The sequence below is a fragment of the Mirounga leonina genome, unplaced genomic scaffold (assembly GCF_011800145.1).
Source record: "Mirounga leonina isolate KUSES-001 unplaced genomic scaffold, KU_Mleo_1.0 Mir_82, whole genome shotgun sequence".
Taxonomy (NCBI): Eukaryota; Metazoa; Chordata; class Mammalia; order Carnivora; family Phocidae; genus Mirounga; species Mirounga leonina.
The window spans coordinates 39617726-39641381 of NW_023270825.1; the positions used below are offsets into that span (position 1 = coordinate 39617726).

Consider the following 23656-nt stretch of genomic DNA (forward strand, 5'->3'; position numbering starts at 1 on the left):
AAATATTTTCAACAATAAATACCACTGATTTTATGAACCATTGAAATTGTTTATAGAACTTGAGAAATTTTAAAAATCTGTAACAGCTGTTATATTTTCCATTACATCGTTTTGACTCTACAAGTGTGTGTGTTTATTTTTTTCTTTAATTAACACCATTGCTTTTTTTTTTTTTAAAGATTTTATTTATTTATTTGAGAGAGAGAGACTGAGAGAGAGAGAGCATGAGAGGGGGGAGGGTCGGGAGGGTCAGAGGGAGAAGCAGACTCCCTGCTGAGCAGGGAGCCCAATGCGGGACTCGATCCCGGGACTCCAGGATCATGACCTGAGCCGAAGGCAGTCGCTTAACCAACTGAGCCACCCAGGCGCCCAACACCATTGCTTTTTAAACTTGAGTCTTGAATAGACTCCACTTTATGGTCACTTTATGTATCAGGAGATAAAAATTCCAGTTATAAGTAGCCACAGCTAACGTGGACATTAATCTTAGTTTTCCATAACGCTTAAATTAGCGTTTGTAAATCTAAATTAAATTAGTAAATTGTATTACATTGTAAATCTAAATTAAATTAGTGTTTGTAAATTAGTGTTTGTAAATCCATCTAAAATGATAGTTTTTATGTTATTTTATTAACAATTTTATTTTCATCAAAAGCTGACCTAGGCTCCCACTGGAAATACATGCCATCAAAGGGCTAGACTTTGTTGACCCAACTCCCTCTCATAATCTTAGAATCACATGGCTGGACCTGGGCGGTGGTCAGAATTAGAAGGAAGTATTTTAGACAGCCAAAGATGTGTAAAACAAAACAAAATCAAAACAACCACTTTAAAGTTCTTCCAGTATTTGATTTGCATATCATCAGTTATGGTTCTCTCCTAAAGTATATAAAGGTTTTTGGTTTTTACTGTGTACTCTTCATATTCTTCCTCTTAAATTCATGGTGAACTTGGACCTAGATCAGATCTACAGCACATTTAAAAATGCCTGAAATTATCACCTTGGACCCAAATGCAACTAAGACCTAATGAAAATCAACAAATTGAAGCTAAAGTATTGGTTATTTTGTATTAAGAAACGGCAGCATGGTTAGTATGGAAGTTGGTGGTGCCAGAACCTGGGGAAACTGGTAAAGACCCCAGTTCCCAGATTGCTAAAACAGACCAATAGAATTAGAATTTCTAGGATTGGGGACCTGGAAACTATACTTTAATGAACTCCCCAGGTGACTTTTTGGCAATTAGAGCTGTGTTTTGGGGGACCGAGAGCAATACCAGAACAAGGGCACAGCAAAACACCGGAATAGGAGCTTAGAAACTAGAAGATAAAAATTCTAGTCCTAAGTTGTCCAATACTTAAGTTTGGGAATCTTGTGCAAATCCCATCTATTAATTTTTTCTTTCACTGATTGATCAGTTGGTTCCAAAAAGAGCCATACCTGTGATGTCCCAGGTACTGCATGTAACAGGCACGGAGGGTATAAAGATGAATGAGATGATCCCCATCCTAGTGCAGCTCTCAGCCTCTCGGTGCGGACAAAACTCTAAAGAAATAAGTATAAGCCGATAAAAGAACTGCAGTGGAGTTGTATAAAATGTGAGTGTCAGGGAGGTAGGGAAATAACTGTTCCTGCCTGAGGGGATAATGGAAATGACACTAAATCCTCACTAAAATGAAAGCCTTTGGCTTAGCTCAGCTGCTATCACACAGTACCATAGACTGGGTGGCTTATAAGCAACACCAGTTTACTTCTCACAGTTCTGGAGGCTGGAGGGCCAAGATCAGAGTGCCCACGTGGTCAGGCTCTGGCCAGGGCCTTCTTCCAGCTTACAGACTTCTTGCTGTGTCCTCACATGGTAGAAGTGGAAGGGAGCTTTCTGGGGTCTCTTTTACTGGACATTAATCCTATTCGTGAAGGCTGCACCCTCATGACCTAATCACCTCCAAAAGGCCTCACCTCCTAAAACCAAAATATTGGGGGTTAAGTTTCAACATACGAATTTGAGACAGGAGGACACAAACATTCCGTCTATAGCGACCCTGAAGGATGGCTGAACATTCACCAGGTGGGTGATGAGGGGAAAGACATTGCAGGAAGAAGAAAGAAAATGTAGGTCATGTAGGAAACAGTGAGTCAACCATTGTGTCTAAAGCTTAAATGAGTAGAAAGATCAACTGGAAAGAGTCTAGAAAAAGAGGCTGAGGTCAAGTGTCGAATGCTCTAAGGAGTGACTCTGCCCCAACGGGAAATGGCCAGCCCCTACTGTTTTTATGCCAGGGTGATGTAATCAGAGCTGTGTTTTGCACAGATCATGATGACAGTCTAATGGGAGGGGAGTTGAACTGGGGAGTGGAGACGTGGCGATCAGATTGGCTAGGAGGCGATCATAGTTCACAGAAAGTGGTAAGGGTTTAGGCCTGTTAAAATGGAGAGAAAGGAGAGAAGACAACGAACACAGTGTATGAACATACATGTACAATGCAATTGTTAAATTAAAATTGGCAATCAGGGCTGTGAAAAGGAAAAGAAAGAGAACATTATCCATGAGAACTACCACGGTTTCTGTAATTGAGCTTTATTCAGATTTGGCTCTGAGCTTCTCAGTAGCTAGAGCAAAAAGAGAAACTAGGTAAATTACATAGGTCTCATTATCAGAAAGGAGGAAACAGAAGTTCTTCAAGAGAACCTGTTTTGCCTGACACTAAATTTTGAAGGAAATTTCTTGATGGGATCTTACCTCTAAAGGCTCCTTCACCTCTGAAATTCTGACTCCATGTTAGAATAATTCCCAGCACGGGAACTCACATCATTTTAGTGAAACACTTAAGAACATGATCTTTAGAATCAGGCTAGTTTGAGTCCATTTCTGGCATTTTCACCTATATGAGTTCATCATAAATGTTACTTGACTCTGTGAACCTGTTTCCTTATCTGCACACTGGGAACGTTAATACTTAACTCTTAAGGTTGTTGGGGATTAAATGAGATAATGTCTGTCAAGTACTCTGACTGGGACATAAGACACTCTCAGTAAATATTAGACATCATCATCATCATCCTCATCATCGTGCTCTTACTGCCTAGAGATCAGTTGAAGACGAATGTAGAGGACAGTCCTAGACCAGGACAGGAAGAGCTCAGTACCACTGCCTTCTCTATGCAGAGTAGATAGATGGAGCCTGTCCCAGTCATTTCTGGGTCTCAGTTTGACGCACAGAAATGTGTCTCTATTGCTGCCTAGAAATGTGTTCGTAGACACTCCTACTTTGCTATTGTATCTTTTGGAATATTAAGCTATTTGGTCAGCTAGCCAGTTAAAGCAACAACACACAATGAAGTCACAGAATGATTTCATTATGACACTTATGACTTACCGTTTTTTGATATTGTCTTTTTTCAGGATTCAGGCTAAAATCCCAGGCGCTAAAAGGCATGCTGAGTAAATCGATATCCCCCCGGGGACTGGACACGAACCAGAATGTCTGGAGTGGTAACAGCTCTGTTCTTACATGTCACTGCAAATTGATTGTTTCTCCCCCCACTACCATCATCTTAGAGACAAACTTCCAACAGCTGTTTTCAGGCTGTTCCTAGAAAACAGCTGTGCTCTTAGGATATTTGAGTCCCTTGTGTCAAGCACTAAAGTATAGAGAAAGTGTATTAGATGTGGTTTTAATTTTGTGTTGCTAAAAAAAAAAAAAAAGTGCATGATGGTGAGAGCCCAACTTATTTTTTCTTCTTCGGTGTTCTCTTCCTCCTCTCTGCAATGCTTCTGTAGCTTCTAATGTCCCCTGTGGCTAGGCCTTTCCTGCCCAGTGCCCCGATGCAGTAGTGGGAACCGCTTATATGTCCTTGGGTTGCTGGTTGGATTCATCTTTAATAACAATATATAGAATTGTAGACTGATGTTTTAGTGTTTTTCCAACACACAACATAAAAATAAAAACAGTCGACCGTACTTCTGGTAATCAGTTTTGTATAACTTAAAATAAATCAATGAATAACCCCTCCCCCCCCAAAAAAAACATGCAGTACTTTTGTTGTGTGGGACTGACAGGCTGATTTACATGTATGGTAAAAAGTACCAGCATGTTAACTTTATTACAATTTGTATTACTTTCTCTGTAGTTCCTAATGGACCTAATTATGGACTCTGGATATTTGCACTTACGTACTTGATACTGAATGCATAAATAAATGTTACTAAATGTAAAACCTTCTCCCTCTCTTCTTGTGGGATGGCCAGAAAATGCAAAATTTCTAAGAGACAGTCTTCCAAAGACAGGCTGGGAAGCCTGAGACCAAGAGTTCACTTTGTTCCTGTCTCCAGGACCATAGGGTCCAATCCCAACTTGGTATATGTTCCTTTGGGTTATTGATGGAAGTCACTGAAAAGTAGTAAAACTGGAAAGCACACTTCATGTTGTACTCTGCGGGGTTGATGCAGATATTTTAAGTAGTTTTTTAAAAACTTGAAAGTGATATAAATCCTTCCATAAACTTCTTTTTAAATTTTTGTATATTTTATTTATTTTTTTATTATTTTTTATTTTTTCAATTAAAATATAATGTACTATTTGTTTCAGGGGTATGGGCCTGTGATTCATCAGTCTTATACAACACCCAGCACTCACCACAACACGTACCCTCCCCAATGTCCATCACCCAGCCACCCCGTCTCCCCACCCCCCTCCCCTCCAGCAGCCCTCAGTTTATTCCCTAATATTAAGAGTCTCTTATGGTTTGTCTCCTCTGATTTCATCTTGTTTCATTTTTTCCCCTCTTCCCCTATGATCCTCTGCCTTGTTTCTTAAATTCTGCATATCAGTGAGATCATATGATAATTGTCTTTCTCTGATTGACTTATTTCGCTTAGCATAATACCCTCTAGTCCCATCCATGTCATTGCAAATGGCAAGATTTCAAATAATTATTTCTTGAGCACCTACTGTGTGCCAAGCACTGCGAATAGGGCTAGGAATAAGAGAGATGACACTTCCTGCCATCACTGAGACAAATCTTCTAAGGATTGCTTGCTGCTCTTCATAAAAATCCAATTGCCTATTTCATTTCACTGTTAGGGTCAAAAGTCGAAGATTGAAGTTGAAGTGGAATAACAGGAGCAGGAGTAAAAAGGGACAGTAACTTACAAAGAGTGGCCTTTGACCTGTTTCACACTTGGGCTCAGTAAGCACTCACGGAGGTCCCCTTCCATGCCAAGTGGTATGACGACCACAGGGGCAACTGGATGCTGTGCCAACAGCCAAGATGGGGGCAGGTGGGAGGGGGCTATGTGGAAATGCGAACTAAATAAAAGGCAGCATGAAATAAGAGCTGTCTTCCAAGATTAGAGCAACAGAGAAGGATTCTCAGAGGAGGTGAACTTCGCAGCTGGGTCCTGATATGGCTTTTTCCAGATGGAGAAGGTGGTTCATCCCAGTTTGGAGAAAGAACGTGACCTAATATGCTGAGGCATGGAAGCGCATGGCATATGCAGGGAACGGTGTGTGACAAGCTGAACTGGGGTGTGAGGTGCTTGGGGTGAGGTTGTAGTGCCAGGTGAGGCTGAAAAGCTGAGTCGAGACAACTAGGAAGAAACTTGAATGCTAAGGGGTTTGAGCTTTGTTTTTTAGATCTTAAGAGAGTCACATAAACACACTGAGGGTGCAGGATACTGCAGAGTAGAAAAAAACTGTAGCATAACTAACACCAAATGGGTGACAAATGAATAGGCTTTTGCTAAAGCAGCTACAGGGAGAATATAAGGTAAATATTCATCTGTCCTTCATCCTTTCTCTTAGTCCAACATGCCAAGACCCACCATGCCCAGAGGAGTCGCTAGAAGATGATGTGGAGGGAGATGGGACCGGAGTTGGTGATTCACTAGATGTAGGGTTTCAAGACTAAAGCTGACCCTGAGTTGGTACCTCCTCAATTTTCACACCCAGGCAGCTTGCTTGCCTCACCCTAGCCCCAGCTCTGTCTAAGACTAGCTGTCCCGGAGAATGCAATGCCATTTTTGAGGAGAGAAAGCCCAGAAGACCTGGCGTGGGGAAGGAAGATAATAAGCTGGGTTGGGTGTGCCTGCCATTTTTTATGGTTACTAGATACAGAAGAGGATCCTTTTTTCCATGTGTGCTTTCCAATCTCCAACCTTTGGGATCACGCTTCTTGTAAATAGCTTCATTGTGTCAAATTAACCTTCCTCCCTATCTGCATTTGCAGTGTTTTCCTCCCTCCTGTTGGCCCAGAATTCCTTTCAAAAGCAGCTGCTCGTTAGGAGGATCTAAGGAGGAATTCCACTTGCTGGCAGTGGTGGAGAACGTTTCCCGAAGGGACTCCTGCCTTAACAAAATGATAGGTGTGGACATAGAATTTAACCAAATGGAACATGGGGCACAGAATATGGGTCAAGATGATATTCGAGGTGATGGATACAACATGAGGAACCAATGAACAGGTAAGAAGAGGACCAAGAACAGAATCTCCCAGGGACCCAGAGTAAGTGAGGTTATCCTGAAAGCTGTGAATAGTACAAAATTTGTATAGCCCATGGATGAGCTAACCTACCAGAGGGTAGGTAGATACAAAAGCTGTGATACACTTTATGGATCATTTTAGGAATAAAAGAAGTAGAATAGTTCATACATCCTCTGCTCTTTCTCCACCTATGTTAGTTTCCTCGGGTTGCCCTAGCAAAATGCCAAAAACCAGATGACTTAACACAACAGAAATTTACTCTTTCCCAGTTCTGGAGCCTAGAAGTCTGAAATGAAGGTGTTGTCAGGGCCATGTTCTCTCTGATGGCTATAGGGGTGAATGCTTCCGTACCTCTTCTGGCTTCTGGTAGTTGCCAGCAATGCATGGTGCTCCTTGGCTAGTAGATGCCTTACTCCAGGCACATGGCCATCTCCTCCCTGTGTGTTTTCACATGGCCTTCCCTCTGTATCCAGATTTCCTCTTTTTATAAGGATAGCGGTCATATTGGATTAGGCCCACCCTCATGACCTCACTTTAATTTGATGGTCTCTGTAAAAGACCCTATTTCCAAATAAGGTCACATTCTGAGGTACTGGGGTTTGGGACTTCAGCATATCTTTTTGGCAGGATACAATTCAACCCATAACACCATCCCAGGCCTCACACTGGCCTTTACGCCATTGTGTGGACTTTCCCCCCTATGCAGAGCCCAGGCCTGTCTCTCCGGTTGTTCTCCACTATGGAATTGCTGCTGAGAAGTGGAATGGCTCCTCCCTTACTCAAAGGTACTTGAGTATGGCCGAGTGCTGGGCCTCTCTTCACTACTACAATGACCACACTGTCCTTGAATACAGCAGCTCCCAACACCCCAATGTTAGCATTCTCATCAGAGTATGGAGAAGCAGGTAGGGGACACAAAAGAGCCACCATTGATGTTTGGGTGTCAGCCAATGTAGTAGTGGTTTAGTGCTCTGCTGATCTAGGCAAAAGGGCCATTTGCTTTCAGACTCCAACCTGCCTCTCCACTGGTTTATATTGGCACCATCTTGAAGCTCCTAAAAATGATTTTTTTCTTTTTGATTTTTCTTTAGTTCAATACATTCAATATTACAGAATTAGTTTGGCTGGCCACTTTTTCTTTAATGAATAAATTGAAATGAATTCTTTTGTATCCTGGGCCACAGGATTCCTTCTAAAGGAATTCTGCTGGAATGAGCTCTTCCTGGTTGTTAACCAGGGTTTTTCAAGTAGAAATTAAAGGACAGTACACAGCAACACAAGAGGCTAAAGTATGAAAGTCGTTGATAAACTAGGTTTTAAGTCAAAGTCAAAAACTGTATTTAGAGACAAAGAAGGTCATTATATAATGACAAAAGGGTCAATTCAATGGGACATATATCAATTGTAAAAATATATGCATCCAACATCAGAATACCTAAGTATGTAAGACAAATATTGACAGATCTGAAAGTAGAAACTGACAGCAAACAATAATAGTAGGAGACTTCAACACCCGACATTCAGCAATGGACAGAACATCCAGACAGAAAGATCGAAAGAAACAACACTATAGACCAAATAGACCTAACAGACATACTCAGAACTTTTCACCCAAGAGCAGAAGAATGAACAATCTTCTCAAGTGCACACAGAACATTCTCCATGATAGATCACATGTTAGCGGACAAAACAAGTCTTAACAAATTTAAGAAGATAAAAGTTATACCATGTATTATTTCTGACCATAGTGGAATAAAACTAGAAATCAATAAAAGCAAGAAAATAGGAAAATTCACAAATATGTGGAAACTAAATAATACACTCTTGAACAATCACTGAGTCAAAAGGAAATCAAAAGTGAATTTAAAAGATATTTGAGACAAATGAAAACAAAACCACAAATTACCAAATATAGCAAAAGCAGTATTAAGGGAAGTTTATAGAGATAGATGCCTTCATTAAAAAAGAAGAAAGATCTCAAATAAACAACCTAACTTTATACCTTTAAGAACTAGAAAAGAAGAATTAAACTAAACCTAATGTTAGCAGAGGGAAGGAAATAATAAAGATCAGGGCAGAAAGAAATCAAATAGAAAAGAGAAAAGCAATAGAAAAAAACAATGACACTATGAGTTTGTTATTTGAAAAATTACACAAAATTGACAAACTCTTACCTAGACTAAGAAAAAAAGAAAACTCAAAAATCAGAAATGAAAGAAGATACATTATAACAGATGTTCCAGAAATAAAAAGGATCATAAAGGACTATTTTTTTAAGATTTATTTATTTGAGAGAGAGAAAGAGAGCGTGAGCAGGGAGAGAGGCAAAGGGAGAGGGAGAGAGAGAATCCTCAAGCAGACTCCCCGCTGAGCATGGAGCCCAACGCTGGGCTGGATCCCAGGACCCTGAGATCACAACCTGAGCCGAAATCAAGAGTCCCTTAACCGACTGAGCCATCCAGGTGCCCCAGGATCATAAAGGACTATTATGAATGATTATAAGCAAACAAATTGGATAACCCAGAAGAAACAGATAAATTCCTAGAAACATACAACCTACCAACACTGAATCAAGAAGAAATAAAAAGCCTGAACAGACCAATAACAAATAAGGAGACTAAAGTAGTAACCAAAACCTCCTAACAAAGAAAAGCCCAGGACCATGTGGCTTCGCAGTGAATTCTACCAAACATTCAAAGAACTATTAATTCTGAAATTCTTCCAAGAAATGAGGAGAATACTTTCAAATTCATTTAATGAGGCCAGCATTACCAATACCACAGCCAGACAGACACCACAAGAAAACTATAGACTAATGTCTCTGATGAACGTAGATGCAAAAATCCTTTATTTAGAATACTAGCAAACTGAATTCAACAACAGCATCAAAAAGATTATATTCTGGGGTGCCTGAGTGGCTCAGTTAAACATCAGTCTCTTGGTTTCAGCTCAGGCCACGATCTCAGGGTTGTGAGATCGAGCTCTGTGTTGGGCTCTGTGCTCAGCACAGAGTCTACTTAAATTCTTTCCCTCTGCTCCTCCCCCACCTCACTGTCTCTCAAATAAAGAAATCTTTAAAAAAAAAAAAAAAAGATCATATTGCATGGCCAAATGGGATTTATTCCTGGGATACAAGTTTGGTTTAACATACACAAATCAATCAATGTGATATACCATATTAATAGAATGAAATGTAAAAAAATCATATGATCCTCTCAGAGGCAGAAAAAGCATTTGATAAAGATCAACATCCATTCATGATAAATATGATCAAAAAATAGGTATAAAAGGACATTTTCTCAACATAATATGAAAAGCCCACAGCTAACATGATGATCAATGGAGAAAAGTGAAAACTTTTCCTCTAAGATATAATACAAGGAAAGGATGCCATTTCTAGCCACTTCTACTCCACATAATACTGGAAGTACTAGCAAGAGCAATCAGACAAGAAAAAGATATGAAAGGCATCCAAATCAGAAAGGAAGAAGTAAAATTATCTCTATTTGCAGATGACATGATCCTACATGTAGAAAACCCTGAAGATGCCACACACATAAAAAACTGTTAGAACAGTAAAGTTGCAGGATACAAAACCAACATACAAAAATCAGTTGCATTTCTTTGCACCAATATTCATCTATCCAAAAAAGAAATTTTAAAAAATCCCACTTATGATAGCATCGAAAGGAATAAAATACCTAGGAATAAATTAAACCAAAGAGGTAATAGATCTATACACTGAAAACTATAAGACACTGATGAAAGAAATTGAAGAAGACACAAATGGAAAGATATTCTATGTTCATGGATTGGAAGAATTAATATTTTTAAATGTCCAAAATGATATACAAATTCATTGCAATCCTGAAAGTTCCAATGGCATTTTTCACAGAAATAGAAAAAGCAATTCTAAAATTCATATGGAACCACGAAAGACTCTGATTAGCAAAAGCAATCTTGAGAAAGAACAACAGAGTTGAAGGAATTATACTTCCTGATTTCAAATTATATTACAAAGCTATGGTAATCCAAATAGGATAGTACTGGCATAAAAATAGACACATAGACCAATGGAACAGAATAGAGAGCTCAGAAGTAAACCCAAGCATATTGTTAACTAATTATCAACAAGGGCACCAAGAATACACAGTGGGGAAAGGAGAGTCTCTTCAATAAATGGTGCTGGGAAAACGATATCCACATGGAAAACAATGAAATCAGACCCCTATCTTACACCATATACAAAAATCAATTCAAAATGGCCTAAAGACTTAAACATAAGACCTGAAACCATAAAACTCATAAAAGAAAACATAGGGGAAAAGCTCCTTGACATTGGCCTTGGCAATGACTTTTTGGATATGACATCAAAAGCTCAGGCAACAAAAGCAAAAATAAACAAGTGGGACTACATCAAACTAAAACGCTTTTGCCCAGCAAAGGAAACAATCCACAGAACGAAAAGGCAACCCTATGGACTGGGGAAAAAATATGTTTGAAGGGCGAGCTCACTTTACTCCTGCACTGGGTAGAGCTCTCAACAGATGGAAGCAGAGCAGGCGTGAGTCTGAGGGGCAGGCCAGGCTGACAGAGAGAGAGGGCCTAGGCTAGGCCTTCTCAGTCCCCTCTCCATTATCACTGGAACAGAGAAAGTAGCATCGTGTAGAGAGGGCCTTCTGATGGGACTGAGGCTTTCAGAGGAAGGAGGCAGCCAACCCTCCAAGACTGTCAGGGAGAAGACCCAGGTAATGAAGAAATTTTTTGCTGTTCTTTTAACTATCATAGAAAAGTATTCTAGGCTCTATGCTCAAAAGGCAACTTTGAAAATTAAAAATTAAATGTTTCCAGTGAGTTTGATAAGGCCTTCCCCAACACACACACACACAAACACACACACACACACCAGGGCATGTACACTTGTCATAAACTTCTAGTTATCTGTATTTTCTTTCTGATACTCACGTATTAATGGTTCAGTGCAAAATAGCCCTTCGGCGTGTAAATTTTTATATGGACAAATTGCCCAATGAGTATGATGCATCTAGTCTGAGATAACTATAAATTGAAATAGGCAGTATATGACTTCTCATATGGCACCCATCAAACTACCCAGGAATTCTGCAGGACTTGCTCAGTTCAATACATTTTTTTTAAAGTGCTCTGATTACAAGGGAACCTACCCCACTATAATCTCTTGGTGGCAAATTGATCCTGCCTTCCTTTTTGATTAATAGAGTGTAGCCCATGGGTTTTTTATTTCCCCTAAGTGGGAGAGAACACCCAGATGCTGGCTACCACAAAATATATTCCCAACAGAATAAATGGAGCTTTCTTCAGGGACTCTATTATATTCTGTTAGGTTATCTGTGTGAATCCATGTGGGTGCCTACTTTATGGTAGGATCTTTAATCTTCATTGGGAAGAACAGTGCTAAATTAAGAGCATTTCCTCCTAGTCTTATAGGGTTTCTTAGGTAAATGCATTTACTTTTTTTCATTTTTACAAACATTTACCTTATTTTTAATTTTCTTTAATTTCTAAATTGGTTATCATATTAAATGTATCTAGCCAATTGATATATATAATTTTAGCTATCTGATTTATTAGTTAATAGATTATTTTAAACCAATTATTTTAAGGCTATTAAAATGAAACCTTTTAGCAATAATATAGTATCACTGAGCCAGACCCTATGCTAGGCTATTTACAAAATTTTTTCTAATTCCCAGAATTTCAAAATCCTACATGATTAATATTTTTATACTTATTGTCCAAGTGAAGAAACTAAAACCAAAAATTTTTAAATAACTGGCACAAGTTTACACAACTAGTAAGTGATAAAACAAGGACTTGAAACTTTTTTTGTCTGATTTCGAGTCCTCGGCTCTTACCACTGAGTCCTACTGCTTTTCCTGTGTCTCCCTGCCCCCTCCCTATAGTCTCTAGCTCGGAAGCAGTGCTACCTCAGCACGACTATTTGGTTGCTAGTAAAGTAAAAAACCACTGACGTATATGAACCATACATAGGCATTTATTGGAAGATCATAGGGAGTCCAAGGGCGTAACTGCAGAGGATTATTTTCCCAAACACACAGTTTTGCAACTTTGACCTTGGTGGTTGAAGATGGAAGTACTTAAATTCAGGCATTACCTAACAACCCTGCCATCAATAGAGGCAAAAAAGAAAGTGCACAAATCTTGAAGAGCTCTGTACCATGGCTTAATTTTACATACCCATTCATCCCGAACCAGAACACACATCCACATTGCAACAGAAAAAAGAAATCACAGTTGGAGCCATGGTGACAATTCATTCTTCAACTCCAGAAGCTAATTCATCTGGCAGAACTGAGAATTCAGAGTTCTCATTAACTTTGAAATCATGGTTAAGTAAGAGTTACCATTTTTAAAATAATAATTGAGTGATAATTCTGGTATAACAAAATTCACTTAGAACCAAACTTTTAACTATGTACAATTTAATCTGTGATTCAAAGTGTCCTTCAAGATCTTGTAATAGTAATGATCATTAAGGCCATCATGAATGTCAGTTCTTGCTATATGGGCCTATATATAAAAGTGGTGTGAGACCCTCAGGAAGTTGCCTTTTTCCTCTAGCCTTTGTTTTCTAATAAATCCTGAACTACAGAAGACTTTTGAATTCTACATTTTAAAAAATTTTGAATACATGAATCTTTCCTATTACCCATTTCAACAACATCTTAAGCATCTGTTATGTGCAAATTGCTGTGCTGGGTGCTATAAGAGATTCACAGTCCCTACTTTTAAAGAGTTCATAGTATAGGGATAATAGCAACAACTAAATTTATGGAGTGGCTCGTCTTGTTCCAGGCATTGTTTTAAACACTTTATATTAATGTATTTAATTCTCATGAGTACCTTACAATGAAGGCCCGATTTTACAGATGAGAACATTGTGGCAGAAAGGTTACAAAGCTATTTAGTAATAAGGTATTATTCAGAAAACTATAAGACTATAGGATAGTTTCCACCCATGAAGAGTTTAAACAAACTTTGGAGGCTCTGAGAATATTGGGATCAAGGAAGAACTTATGGATGAGACTGCTTTTGAGGTGGGCTGGCAACATTAGTGTGACTTCAGTAGGCAGAGAAACCACCTGCAATGCAGACTTTGATTTTGAACAGGTTGAATTTGACATGCTGCAGCTCAGCCGGATGAGAATGTTTAGTCCACAAAATTAATTAATACTTAGAAGGGAGGTTGGGCAAGAGATACACGCTGAGAGTTATTCACGTGAATTCAGCTCTGTCGAGGGAGGAGTTTAGAGAGCATGAAGAGAAGACCAAGGTTGGCGCCCAGGCAGAATGTCCACCTGTAGCAAACAGGAGGAAGAAGACGAGGAGCCAGGGAAGGAAGTGAAGACAGAACGGCCAGAACCAATTAGGAAGTGAGTTTCTAGGGAAGGGTTGGGGAAACTGGGTAATGGCGTCCAATCCTTCATGAGAGAAGATGGGTGGGAATTGGGCTTGAGAAAATGCTGTTAGAAGATGAGGAAGAGGCAATTCAGAATTCAGGGTGAAGGGGTGCATGACCACCCAGGGGTAGACCACACTTTTAAGAAGTTTGGTAATGAAAGGAAGCAGAGAAGGAGGATGGCAGAGGGGTTCAAGAAGATGCTCGGGCAAGAGTTCTGAGGAACACATGAGGTGAGGGGGAGCTGATTGAGAAAGGTCCTTGAGGGGGTGGGAAGGAATGGGATGAGAGCTGCAATGACTTACTTATATTTTTATTTTCCAAATGAATCTGGAAAGTCTCAACTGCAGCCATATATGGAAAGAACAGTCAGCCAGTGTTATCTGACATTTTCTAAATTTGCTAAAGACCAAAAAAGAGAGAGAAGACAGATTTTTAAATCAAACTGAGGAGCTTACCTACTCCCGTGATCTTTACTGAATCATCTTCAGATGAATCATCATATCTAAAACACTTTTTAAAAATAATTAAATTGATTAAAATAAGGAAAATAAGAATACTGCTACTTAAAGGTCTTGAGTGTTGGAACTATCTATAAAAAATGCTAAATGAACATTAACAATCATCATTGCTACCTTTCTAACTGAAGATGCCACCTGAAGCATCAGTGATGTAATAATAAAGACATTCTTGCTAAATATGGCCTTGTTGTTTCAGGTCCACTTTCATTTCTGATTACTCTGCAGATGCTCACTTGAATTACAATGCCTGTAATTGAGTATGATATTCTGTCCTACCATAAAGTGTTACCTTAGGCAGAAATAAACTGAACCACCAAGCAGCAGCCAGCAGGGAGCAGCTTAATCTGTTCTCCATCAACATTTTCACAGCAGCATTGCTTGCAGCATAAAATCCAAACTCCTGAGTTTGGAATCCAAGGCCCTTTGCAGTGAAATCACAACCCAAATTTCTGGCTCGCACCTGCTTTTCCTTTCCATGCACCCCATGCTCATCGGCCACACCTCCGTGACTCTGCTGACATCCACACCCCAGCCCCAGCTCCCTGCCCTGGTGGTGTAGTCACGAGGCAGCTCTGGCAGAGCTGGCTGTGCCTCAGACCTGGAGTCGGAAGGATTGTTCTGTCATGGTGCCAGGTTACCCCCAAGATGATCGACTCTCTCATCTCTGTGTGATTTTCTGAAAAATAGGTTCATCATAAAAATCATCTGGCGGGGCACCTGGGTGGCTCAGTCGTTAAGCGTCTGCCTTCGGCTCAGGTCACAATGCCAGGGTCCTGGGATTGAGCCCGCATCGGGCTCCCTGCTCCGCAGGAAGCCTGCTTCTCCCTCTCCCACGCCCCCTACTTGTGTTCCCTCTCTCGCTGTGTCTCTCTCTGTCAAATAAATAAAATCTTAAAAAAAAAAAAATTGCCCTGGAGAGTTACAATAAAGACTACTTAACTCATGGAAGCAGTTCTAAAATGTACATTCTGTAAAAGCACAAAATGCTTTGGAAGTGTGGTATCACACTACACCATACAGGAATTACACCTGGTTATGAAATGCGCTTCAAAACCTACCCTTTTCCCCCAACTTCAAGGCTATTTTCTTGAGGACAAGGGCCAGATCTTATCCATGTGTTCCATCAAAGCCCTGATTAGAGAGCTGGTATGTGACAAAGCCTAACTGATCTGGACTGACCAGAGAGAGTCAGCTTTCAGGGACAACGCAAGGGAAAGAGGGTCTTGTGAGATTGGACGCTGGCATCACCAGATTCCTATCCCTATTCTCTCACTTTCCGCCTCCTTTCACTTTCCTCTTTTTGTCTTGTCTCTCTCTGAATTCTATTTCCCCTTCACTGAGAGAATAACAGAGAAGGCTGACCCCTTCTCATGGCTCAACTCTCCATTCTTCAGAGAGACCCTTCCTGGTCCCCCCCATAAATCTCTGTTGTATGCACTCAGCGCTCAGAACAATGTCCAGCACACAACAGGCATGCAACCAACACACGAACCAACGAGTCTGGTGCTGGCACACGTGCGACCATGGCCTTCCCTGGTGCCTGGCAGGTTTCTTTCCCTCTGTGCCAGCATTTGGCCTCAGAACTTTACCTGAGTGCTCCAGGCAGTCACTGCTGTCCAATAGAAAGGACATGGAAACAAAACCAGTTTCCCACCTCTGGGACAGCAACTCTTGATTTCATTACAATAATTTTCACTGAGGGTTTATGGCCAAGAGGTTTAAGGAAGGTGAGGGATAAAGAAAGGACATTAGTATTTGTATTTCAGAAGAAATGCTTTTTATTTTCCATTTAGTAGAAGGAAAAGATAGGAAAAAGCATGGGGTCTGTGGTAAGGACATCATTATTCTGCTGAAGCTTCATAATTCCAGTATGTAAAATTCCACTTTACAAATGAAGAATGGAGATGACAAGGTGAAACCACCTAAGCCAATCTAAAACCATTAGCAAATGGTGCAATCGGTATTTGATCCAAATCTCTCTAGCCCCAAGCAATTGCTGGTAACGGATGAAAACAAGTAGTCAAGAGACAAAGTTGAAAAGGAGAACTCTCAATCAGGTGTTGTTCCAAACACCAATGTGGTCTGCCCATGGCATAGCTCCATCAGGGACACTAATCCATCTATTTGCTTCTCTAATGATCTGCCATTACCTAGGGGACTTGCTCTTCTTGCCATTTTGCCACAAATGACTGTGTGATGAATCACACAGTGACTCACATTTGCCACAAATGACTGCTGAGAAGTATAGCCTAACTATGAGGCACTTCAGAAGCTGTGAGAAGTCCAAGGAGTAGGGAATCTTTCTCTAATATATAATGATCTTGTAGACCTAGTTATAAAGTCAATGCAAAGGCTTAAATGGGAGAGATCCTACCACTATAGGAGAGGACCAAGACACCCTTTCTATTCAATGCTAGAAGCTGCACTGATTTCTTTGTAATCCTTAGGAAAGGCCCACCCAGCCAGCTGGTTTGGGCCTGATGTTGCAGCTAATCAATATTAGTCTGGATAACATATGTATGGCTGACATTCCATTGGTAATCCTCTAGCTATTTTGAAGCTTCTTCTCTCCTGCCAACTCTACAGAAGCTGGAAATCCAGACACTCACTGTCCTAAACCTCCCTTTCATGGGTGGTCTTGTGACCCAACTATTGAGAAGTAAGTGTGTAAAAAGGACTCTGGGCAGGTTTCCTTCCCTGATGAAAGGGAAAATGGGGTTTCTACATGACTCCCCTTTCTACTTCTTCCCAATTTGTACAAGGACATGATGTCTAGGGTTACGATAGTCATCTGTGACCATGAAGGAACAAGCCAGAGGATGAAACACAACATGCTAAAGATGGCAGGGCATTAGACAAAAAGGTCTTACTGGCCAACCACTGATGGGGAGGCAAGGTCATATGCCAGACATTAGGCCCTCTACTTGACACTGGTAGAGTCAAGAGTGAGGAAGACACAGACTCAGCTTGCTAGAATTCTCACTTCTCGAGGATTTGAGCAGGGTCCAGTCTGAATCATCATGGATCCTGGTATACTGAACACAAAGCACTGCAACATGCAACCACTTTCCATATGGGAGATGTTTGACACATCTATCAAGAATAGTACCTTGGGGTGCCTGGGTGGCTCAGTTGGTTAAGCGACTGCCTTCGGCTCAGGTCATGATCCTGGAGTCCCGGGATCGAGTCCTGCATCGGGCTCCCTGCTCGGCAGGGAGTCTGCTTCTCCCTCTGACCCTCCTCCCTCTCATGCTCTCTGTCTCTCATTCTCTCACAAATAAATAAAATCTTAAAAAAAAAAAGAATAGTACCTTGGCCAGGTCTAACCCAGGGTCTAGAAAGAGAACTAAGAGGTTGAGGTTTTCCCTGGAGGTACTAGATTTATGGAAAGAAGCAACAAAAAGAGCAAAATCATCCTCAAAGCCCATGTAGACCTCAGATACTGCAGAAATTGCAATGAGCCTAAATACAGGGGTATATATATTCCTATACAAGTTAGGGGTCAAACTCCAGGCAGTAGTTGGGTTCTCCTGGCCCCCTCAGCAGCAGAAGGTAAACAGAAACAACTTGCTAACCACAACTCAACCAAAAAATCAATTGCAGTATGGGACTGGGGAATTCTAATATGTTATCCTGGCTACTAAGCAAAAGTCTGCCTTAAAAATATTAACTGGATCAGGGGCGCCTGGCTGGCTCAGTTGGAAGATCATGTGACTCTTGATCTCTAGGTCATGAGTTGGAGCCCCACACTGAGTGTAGAGATTACTAAATAAATAAACCTAAAAAAATTAACTGGAACATGAATGTATCTGTATTACTGAAGTTAAAAAGATGCACAAGAGAAGTGAGATGTGGCTTTTGACTCATTGAACAGCATCTATAGCCAATGAAGGGTCAGAAAGCTTTTTTACATACTCAACTATATTAAGTTTGTATATTTTCTTTATTTTTTAATTTAAAAAAGCTTTACTTTGTTTCTAATTACAAAGGTATACATCCTTATGGAGAAATACTTAAATACAGAAATAAGTTCACATTACTCATTATATTAGTTTCCTATTGCTGCTATAGCAAATTATCACACATTTAATGGCCTAAAACTACAGAGATTTATTATCTTACCCTTCTGGAGGTCAGAAGTCTCAGTGGGCTAAAATCAAGGGGTCAGCAAGGCTAGGGTTCCTCTGAAAATTTTGGGGGGAGAATCTCTTTCCTTGCCTTTTCCACTTTCTAGAAGCCATCTGCATTCCTTGGCTCATGGCCCTTCCTCCATCTTTAAAGGCAGCAAGGTAGTTTAAGTCTCTAACTCTGATACTGATTCTCTTGTCTTGCTCCTTCACTTTCAGGGACTCTTGTGATTACATTGGACCCATCTGGACAATCTAGAATACTTTCCCTATCTCAAAGTCTACTGATTTTTACCCCTAATTCCATCTGCAACCTTAATTATCCCTTACCACGTAATATAACATAGTCACAGGTTTCAGGGATTAGGACATTTTGGGGAGGCATTATTTTACCTACCACACCCACTATTTTACTAACCAGGATTAACCACAGTGAATATTTTAGTGAACAATTCCTTCCAGACCACTCCGCATGCATATGCATATAGAGATCTACCTATATACTTATTTATGTATATAGATATATAAAAATTGAATATTACACTTATCTTTTGCTACTTGCTTTTTCCACTTAACCTCATGGGAAATGTGTGTAGATTTCTACCCATTATTTTTAATAGCTACCACATTATCACTTTACCATTGAATAATATTTTTGGAGTAAATACCATGTGTTGAACACAGCATTAAGTGCTCACTTAATTTAGTCCTTACAACATTCCTACGAACTAAGAGCTATTATTACCACCACCATCCCTTCAGAGCAAGGACACTGGAGGGCGTTCATAGAGAGATTAACTTGCTCAAGAGACACCGTTAGTGGTTAGTGGTAGTACTCATTTTAACTACCCTATAACCATGCTCTTCACCACATGGTGACCTGCTTCCTAGGATATGCCACACAGACGTCCCTTAGGTTATTTAAACCTAGTGTCCTACTATAAACCATTTTGGCTGTTTGTAATTTTTTACTATTGAAAATAGAACTGAAATAAACAAGATCATACCCATGTCCTTGGACACACTTGTGATGATTTAAGAACAATTCTTTGAACTATTGCTATATGCTAAGACTCTTCTTTTTTTTTATGCTAAGACTCTTTATATGTATTTCCAAAATGTCCCTCAGACAAGGTACAGTAATTCACACTCTCAGTGTCAACACTTTGAATTATTATTCTTTTTAATCTTAATAATATAATGAGGCAAATGGGTATATTATTTTTTCTTTGCTAATTTCTTTAAATGTTCTTTCAATATATTTCTTGAGAATTTTTTTTCTTTTATGAAGTGCCTGTTCATGTTGTTTGCCCAGGTTTCTATTTGGGAATTAATAAAGTTCCTTTTAAAGGATGGTTTGGATTTTGTAAAGGTCATCCCACATAGAAGGAACGATGAGTCAAAGTAGAAGCTGAAAACACCTCAGAAAACATGTTCAGGAAAAAGAATGAAAATAGACATAAAAAGTCAAAATCTAAGGACACCTGGGTGGCTCAGTCGGTTAAGCATCTGCCTTTGGCTCAGGTCATGATCCCGGGGTCCTGGGATCGAGCCCCACATCAGGCTCCCTGCTCAGCGGGGACTCTGCTTCTCCCTCTGCCTGCCGCTCCCCCTGCTTGTGCTTTCTCTCTCTCTCTCTCTCCGTCAAATAAATAATTAAAATCTTAAAAAAAAGAAAAAGTCATAAAATCTAAAACAAATCCAGTAAGGCCCCCTTAGAGATTGGCCTCATTCATAGACAGTGGAGAGCAATGTGGTCCAAATGAGGTGATGAGCAGGAAGAACATTCTGGTTACAGCATACATGTTGGCTTGCGGGGACCAGTGTGGGTAGCTCAAGAAGAGAGGAGCTTCCCACGGGGAAAGTGCTACAAGGGCCATAGAAACGAAAGCGGACGGCGGGGAGGCGCCGGAGAGACGAGAAAGGGGCCACAACCCTGGGCTGCGCCCACGTGCGCACGCCGACTGCCGAGCGGCTGCCGAGAGCGAGCGGCACCGGCTCCCACTGCTGCTGTCTCTGGAGCCACCAAAACTACGGGGACTTGCACTCCACTGTGGCCTCTCCTGGAGACAGGCCCAGAAATGGCTTCTTGGCCGGCTAATGTCCCACCAGTGTCTCCTCCTGGTGGGACTTCGGAAACCATCTGGCAAGAGCGTTTGAGAAGTGGTTTCCGGGCTTGCTGCCTCTGCCACACACAGGAGCGCACAGAAAAGCAGGGGGGGAGCGGAGGTCGGAATGCCAATAGACCCAACCTAGCAAAAGAGGGGACCCAGGAGAGTGTCCCCCGCCAGGATACGGCTCTCCCTGGAGGGAGGCCTGGATTCTAGAACTAGTTTTGTTACTGACGTGCTGGTCTCCTCCAACGCAGTATAGCAAAGTGATTCGGCGCATAGGCTCAGTGTCCTCACTGGAAAGTGGGAAATCATCACCACCTCAGATTTTGTAAACGTTAAATGGGTTACTGTAAAGGACTAAGAAGGTGCCTGCAAAGTAGGAAGCATTCAACAAATAATAGCTATTGTCACTGTCACTATCTGATTTTAGTTTGCCGTCTGTAAAGGTTTTTTTTTTTTTTTTAAGATTTTATTTATTCATTTATTTGAGAGAGTGAGAGAGAGAGAGAGCGCACATGAGAGGGGGGAAGGTCACAGGGAGAAGCAGACTCCCTGCCGAGCAGGGAGCCCGATGCGGGACTCGATCCCGGGACTCCAGGATCATGACCTGAGCCGAAGGCAGTCGCTTAACCAACTGAGCCACCCAGGCGCCCTGCCGTCTGTAAAGTTTTAAGAAGAGAGTTAAGTCATCTTTGCTGATTTGGCGCCAGCCAGAGGAAAGGGGAACTAATGGTTGCCCTCAATCTGAGCCTGGCACGGGGCTGAAATTTGGAGATGCAGAGAAAAAATAAACAGTATCCCTGCCTCCAAGAGCTCACCGTTTCATGAGAGGACAGAGGAAAACCACTGATTCAAGGTAAAACGCGCTCAGTGATAGACTAGATCCAAGGAAGGTTCTAGAAGAGTACAGAGATGGGTTTGGCAGCAGAGTGGGAAGATCTATACGGACTCCACTTTAAATCCAAAATCATGTTCTGTGACCGTGGGCAGATCACTTAGTCATCCCCGCCTGTTCCCCAGTCCGTAAAAGCGGAGCTAGTAGGACCTGCCTCACAAAGCCCCGTGGAAATCAGAGCCCCTCCTGCAGGCGCTGGCACAGAGATGCGTTCACAAGTGAGCATTACTAGGACTCCAGGGCTCCAGACAAACGTCCAGGACCCGAACAGACAGGCAAACGGAAGGCGGAAGGGCGGGCGGGAGAGCGGCCCCGCCCCCCAGGATCGCGTAATTACAGCGGCTGAAGTTAACAGAACCTGGGAGGCACCCACCCCCGGGGGCGCACGGGCCTCGGCGTCTCTGTCGCCCGTGGCAACCGGCCGTCCTGGCGTCAGGCCTGAGAGGCACCGCGCAGGAGCAGCAGGATGGCCCTGAGCTCCTGGTCCCCAGAGCTGGGGCTCGGCGAGAAGGCGCTGCGGGAGGCAGCCGTCTCCGCCGGCCCCTCGCTGGAGCTGTGCACCTTCCCGTCCTCCCTGGGCTCGTCGGTGGCGACCGCGGCGCTGGAGCAGCTCTTGGTTGTGGGTGAGACGCCTGCGGGCGCCGGGAGGGACGGCGCCTCGGAGGTGGCACCCAGCCGGCACCGGGCGGGGGGGCCCTCAGCCGGGGCCTTCCTGCGGGAACCCGGGGTGTCCACGCTACGGCAGAGCCCTCTCAGGCTCCTTGGGGGGGGGAGAGAGAGAGAGGCAGCGCGGGGGGACCCAGGGCTCAGCTCTCCTCCTCTAGTGCCAATGGAGTGACTTGGCCCGGCTCACACTAGCAACTGGTGACAAACTCCAGGCAAAGCTTGGACTCTCGGGCCACTGCCATTTGCCTGCGACTGGGCTTCCCACCTGCATTTAGATTATGCATTTAATTTCAGCTTCTCCCTTCTTTTCTTTGCAAGTTAACTTCCTCCAACATTTTGTCATGATAAAGTGGAGAATTTAACAGGCAAACAAGAAAGGGAGTGTTTAAGAAGCTCCTCTTGTATTAAACAAGGAAAATTAGACAAGGATGTTGAGGAGATGCAAACATAATAACCTTGGATGGGGCCAGGTTAAAATGCTTCTTCAGTTAGAAAGCTGAACCTGTAATTAAGACACCTAAGTTTAAGGTAAGATATGGTCCAGGAAAGGGCATTTCTTGTTTAGCTCATAAACCATTTAGGCCAAACAACAAAGCCTCTCCTTGCTTTACTATCAGCATCTCATGGCTTCAAGGTAATCATATTGATTTCTCTTATAATGTTACTGTTAGTTTGGGGTCGTTTCTTTTTTCTTCTTAGATATACTAATTTAACTTCACAATTCCTGTGAGATAGGTTTGCATGAGTACCATCATGGAGGATGTTAACCACCAAAAAGACCTAAACGAGTCACTATCATTGGCCATGGTAGAGCTAGGGTCTTGAACTTTCTTCATACTTGATCAGCATGTGCATTTCATCCCAGTACTTCTGTGCAAATATTTTTCTGCTAATAATTTCTGGACTCTCAGGAAGTTTTTTGTAGGAAGAAACTTCATTAAGCCTCTTGTGGGAGTTAGAAAATATGCAGCTCTCCAGCCCATTTGCAAGTGGGAACAGCTTGTGCTCATTGACTCCATTAGAAGAAGGGGAAGGTGATAACAGGCAAGGCCTGTCCCTTCCAAACACCTGCTTGCTTGCAAACTCAGTAACTGACTTTCACTTGGTTTGAGAGCTTAGTTCATTAAGAGCATCTGAGTTCCCTGGAACTGAGGGCAGAAATTGTTTTTTACACTTCTGAGGGGTGAGTATGGCCATGAAGGCCAAGGACTCTGGAGTCACACCTGTGTTTGCATCTAGACTCTCTCAGTGATGGGCTCTGTGACCTTGAACATATGACATAACCTGAAAAGTCAGATTTCTCAGCTGTGAAATTGGAGTCATCACAAGATCATAGTAATCAACTTAGATAATGCATGCAAAGCATTAATCCCATCAAACTTATCCCACACG

At 41.8% G+C, this 23656-nt stretch overlaps 2 protein-coding genes across 6 annotated transcripts in view; both read left to right on the top strand.

The window, feature by feature from the left end:
* The window catches only part of RTN1 (reticulon 1), a 381779-nt gene extending 377562 nt beyond the window's left edge, over positions 1 to 4217 (top strand). For all 5 annotated transcript variants that reach the window (XM_034993216.1, XM_034993215.1, XM_034993217.1 and 2 more), the window contains one exon: positions 3403 to 4217. In XM_034993216.1, the coding sequence (XP_034849107.1) occupies positions 3403 to 3445 (43 nt within the window). In that variant the 3' untranslated portion in view covers positions 3446 to 4217. The remainder of the gene's footprint in view (positions 1 to 3402) is intronic.
* Positions 4218 to 21801: 17584 nt separating this feature from the next.
* CCDC175 (coiled-coil domain containing 175) overlaps positions 21802 to 23656 on the top strand; it is a 64907-nt gene continuing 63052 nt past the window's right edge. Inside the window, exon 1 of the mRNA XM_034992748.1 lies at positions 21802 to 22221. Within this exon, the coding sequence (XP_034848639.1) occupies positions 22065 to 22221 (157 nt within the window). The 5' untranslated portion in view covers positions 21802 to 22064. The remainder of the gene's footprint in view (positions 22222 to 23656) is intronic.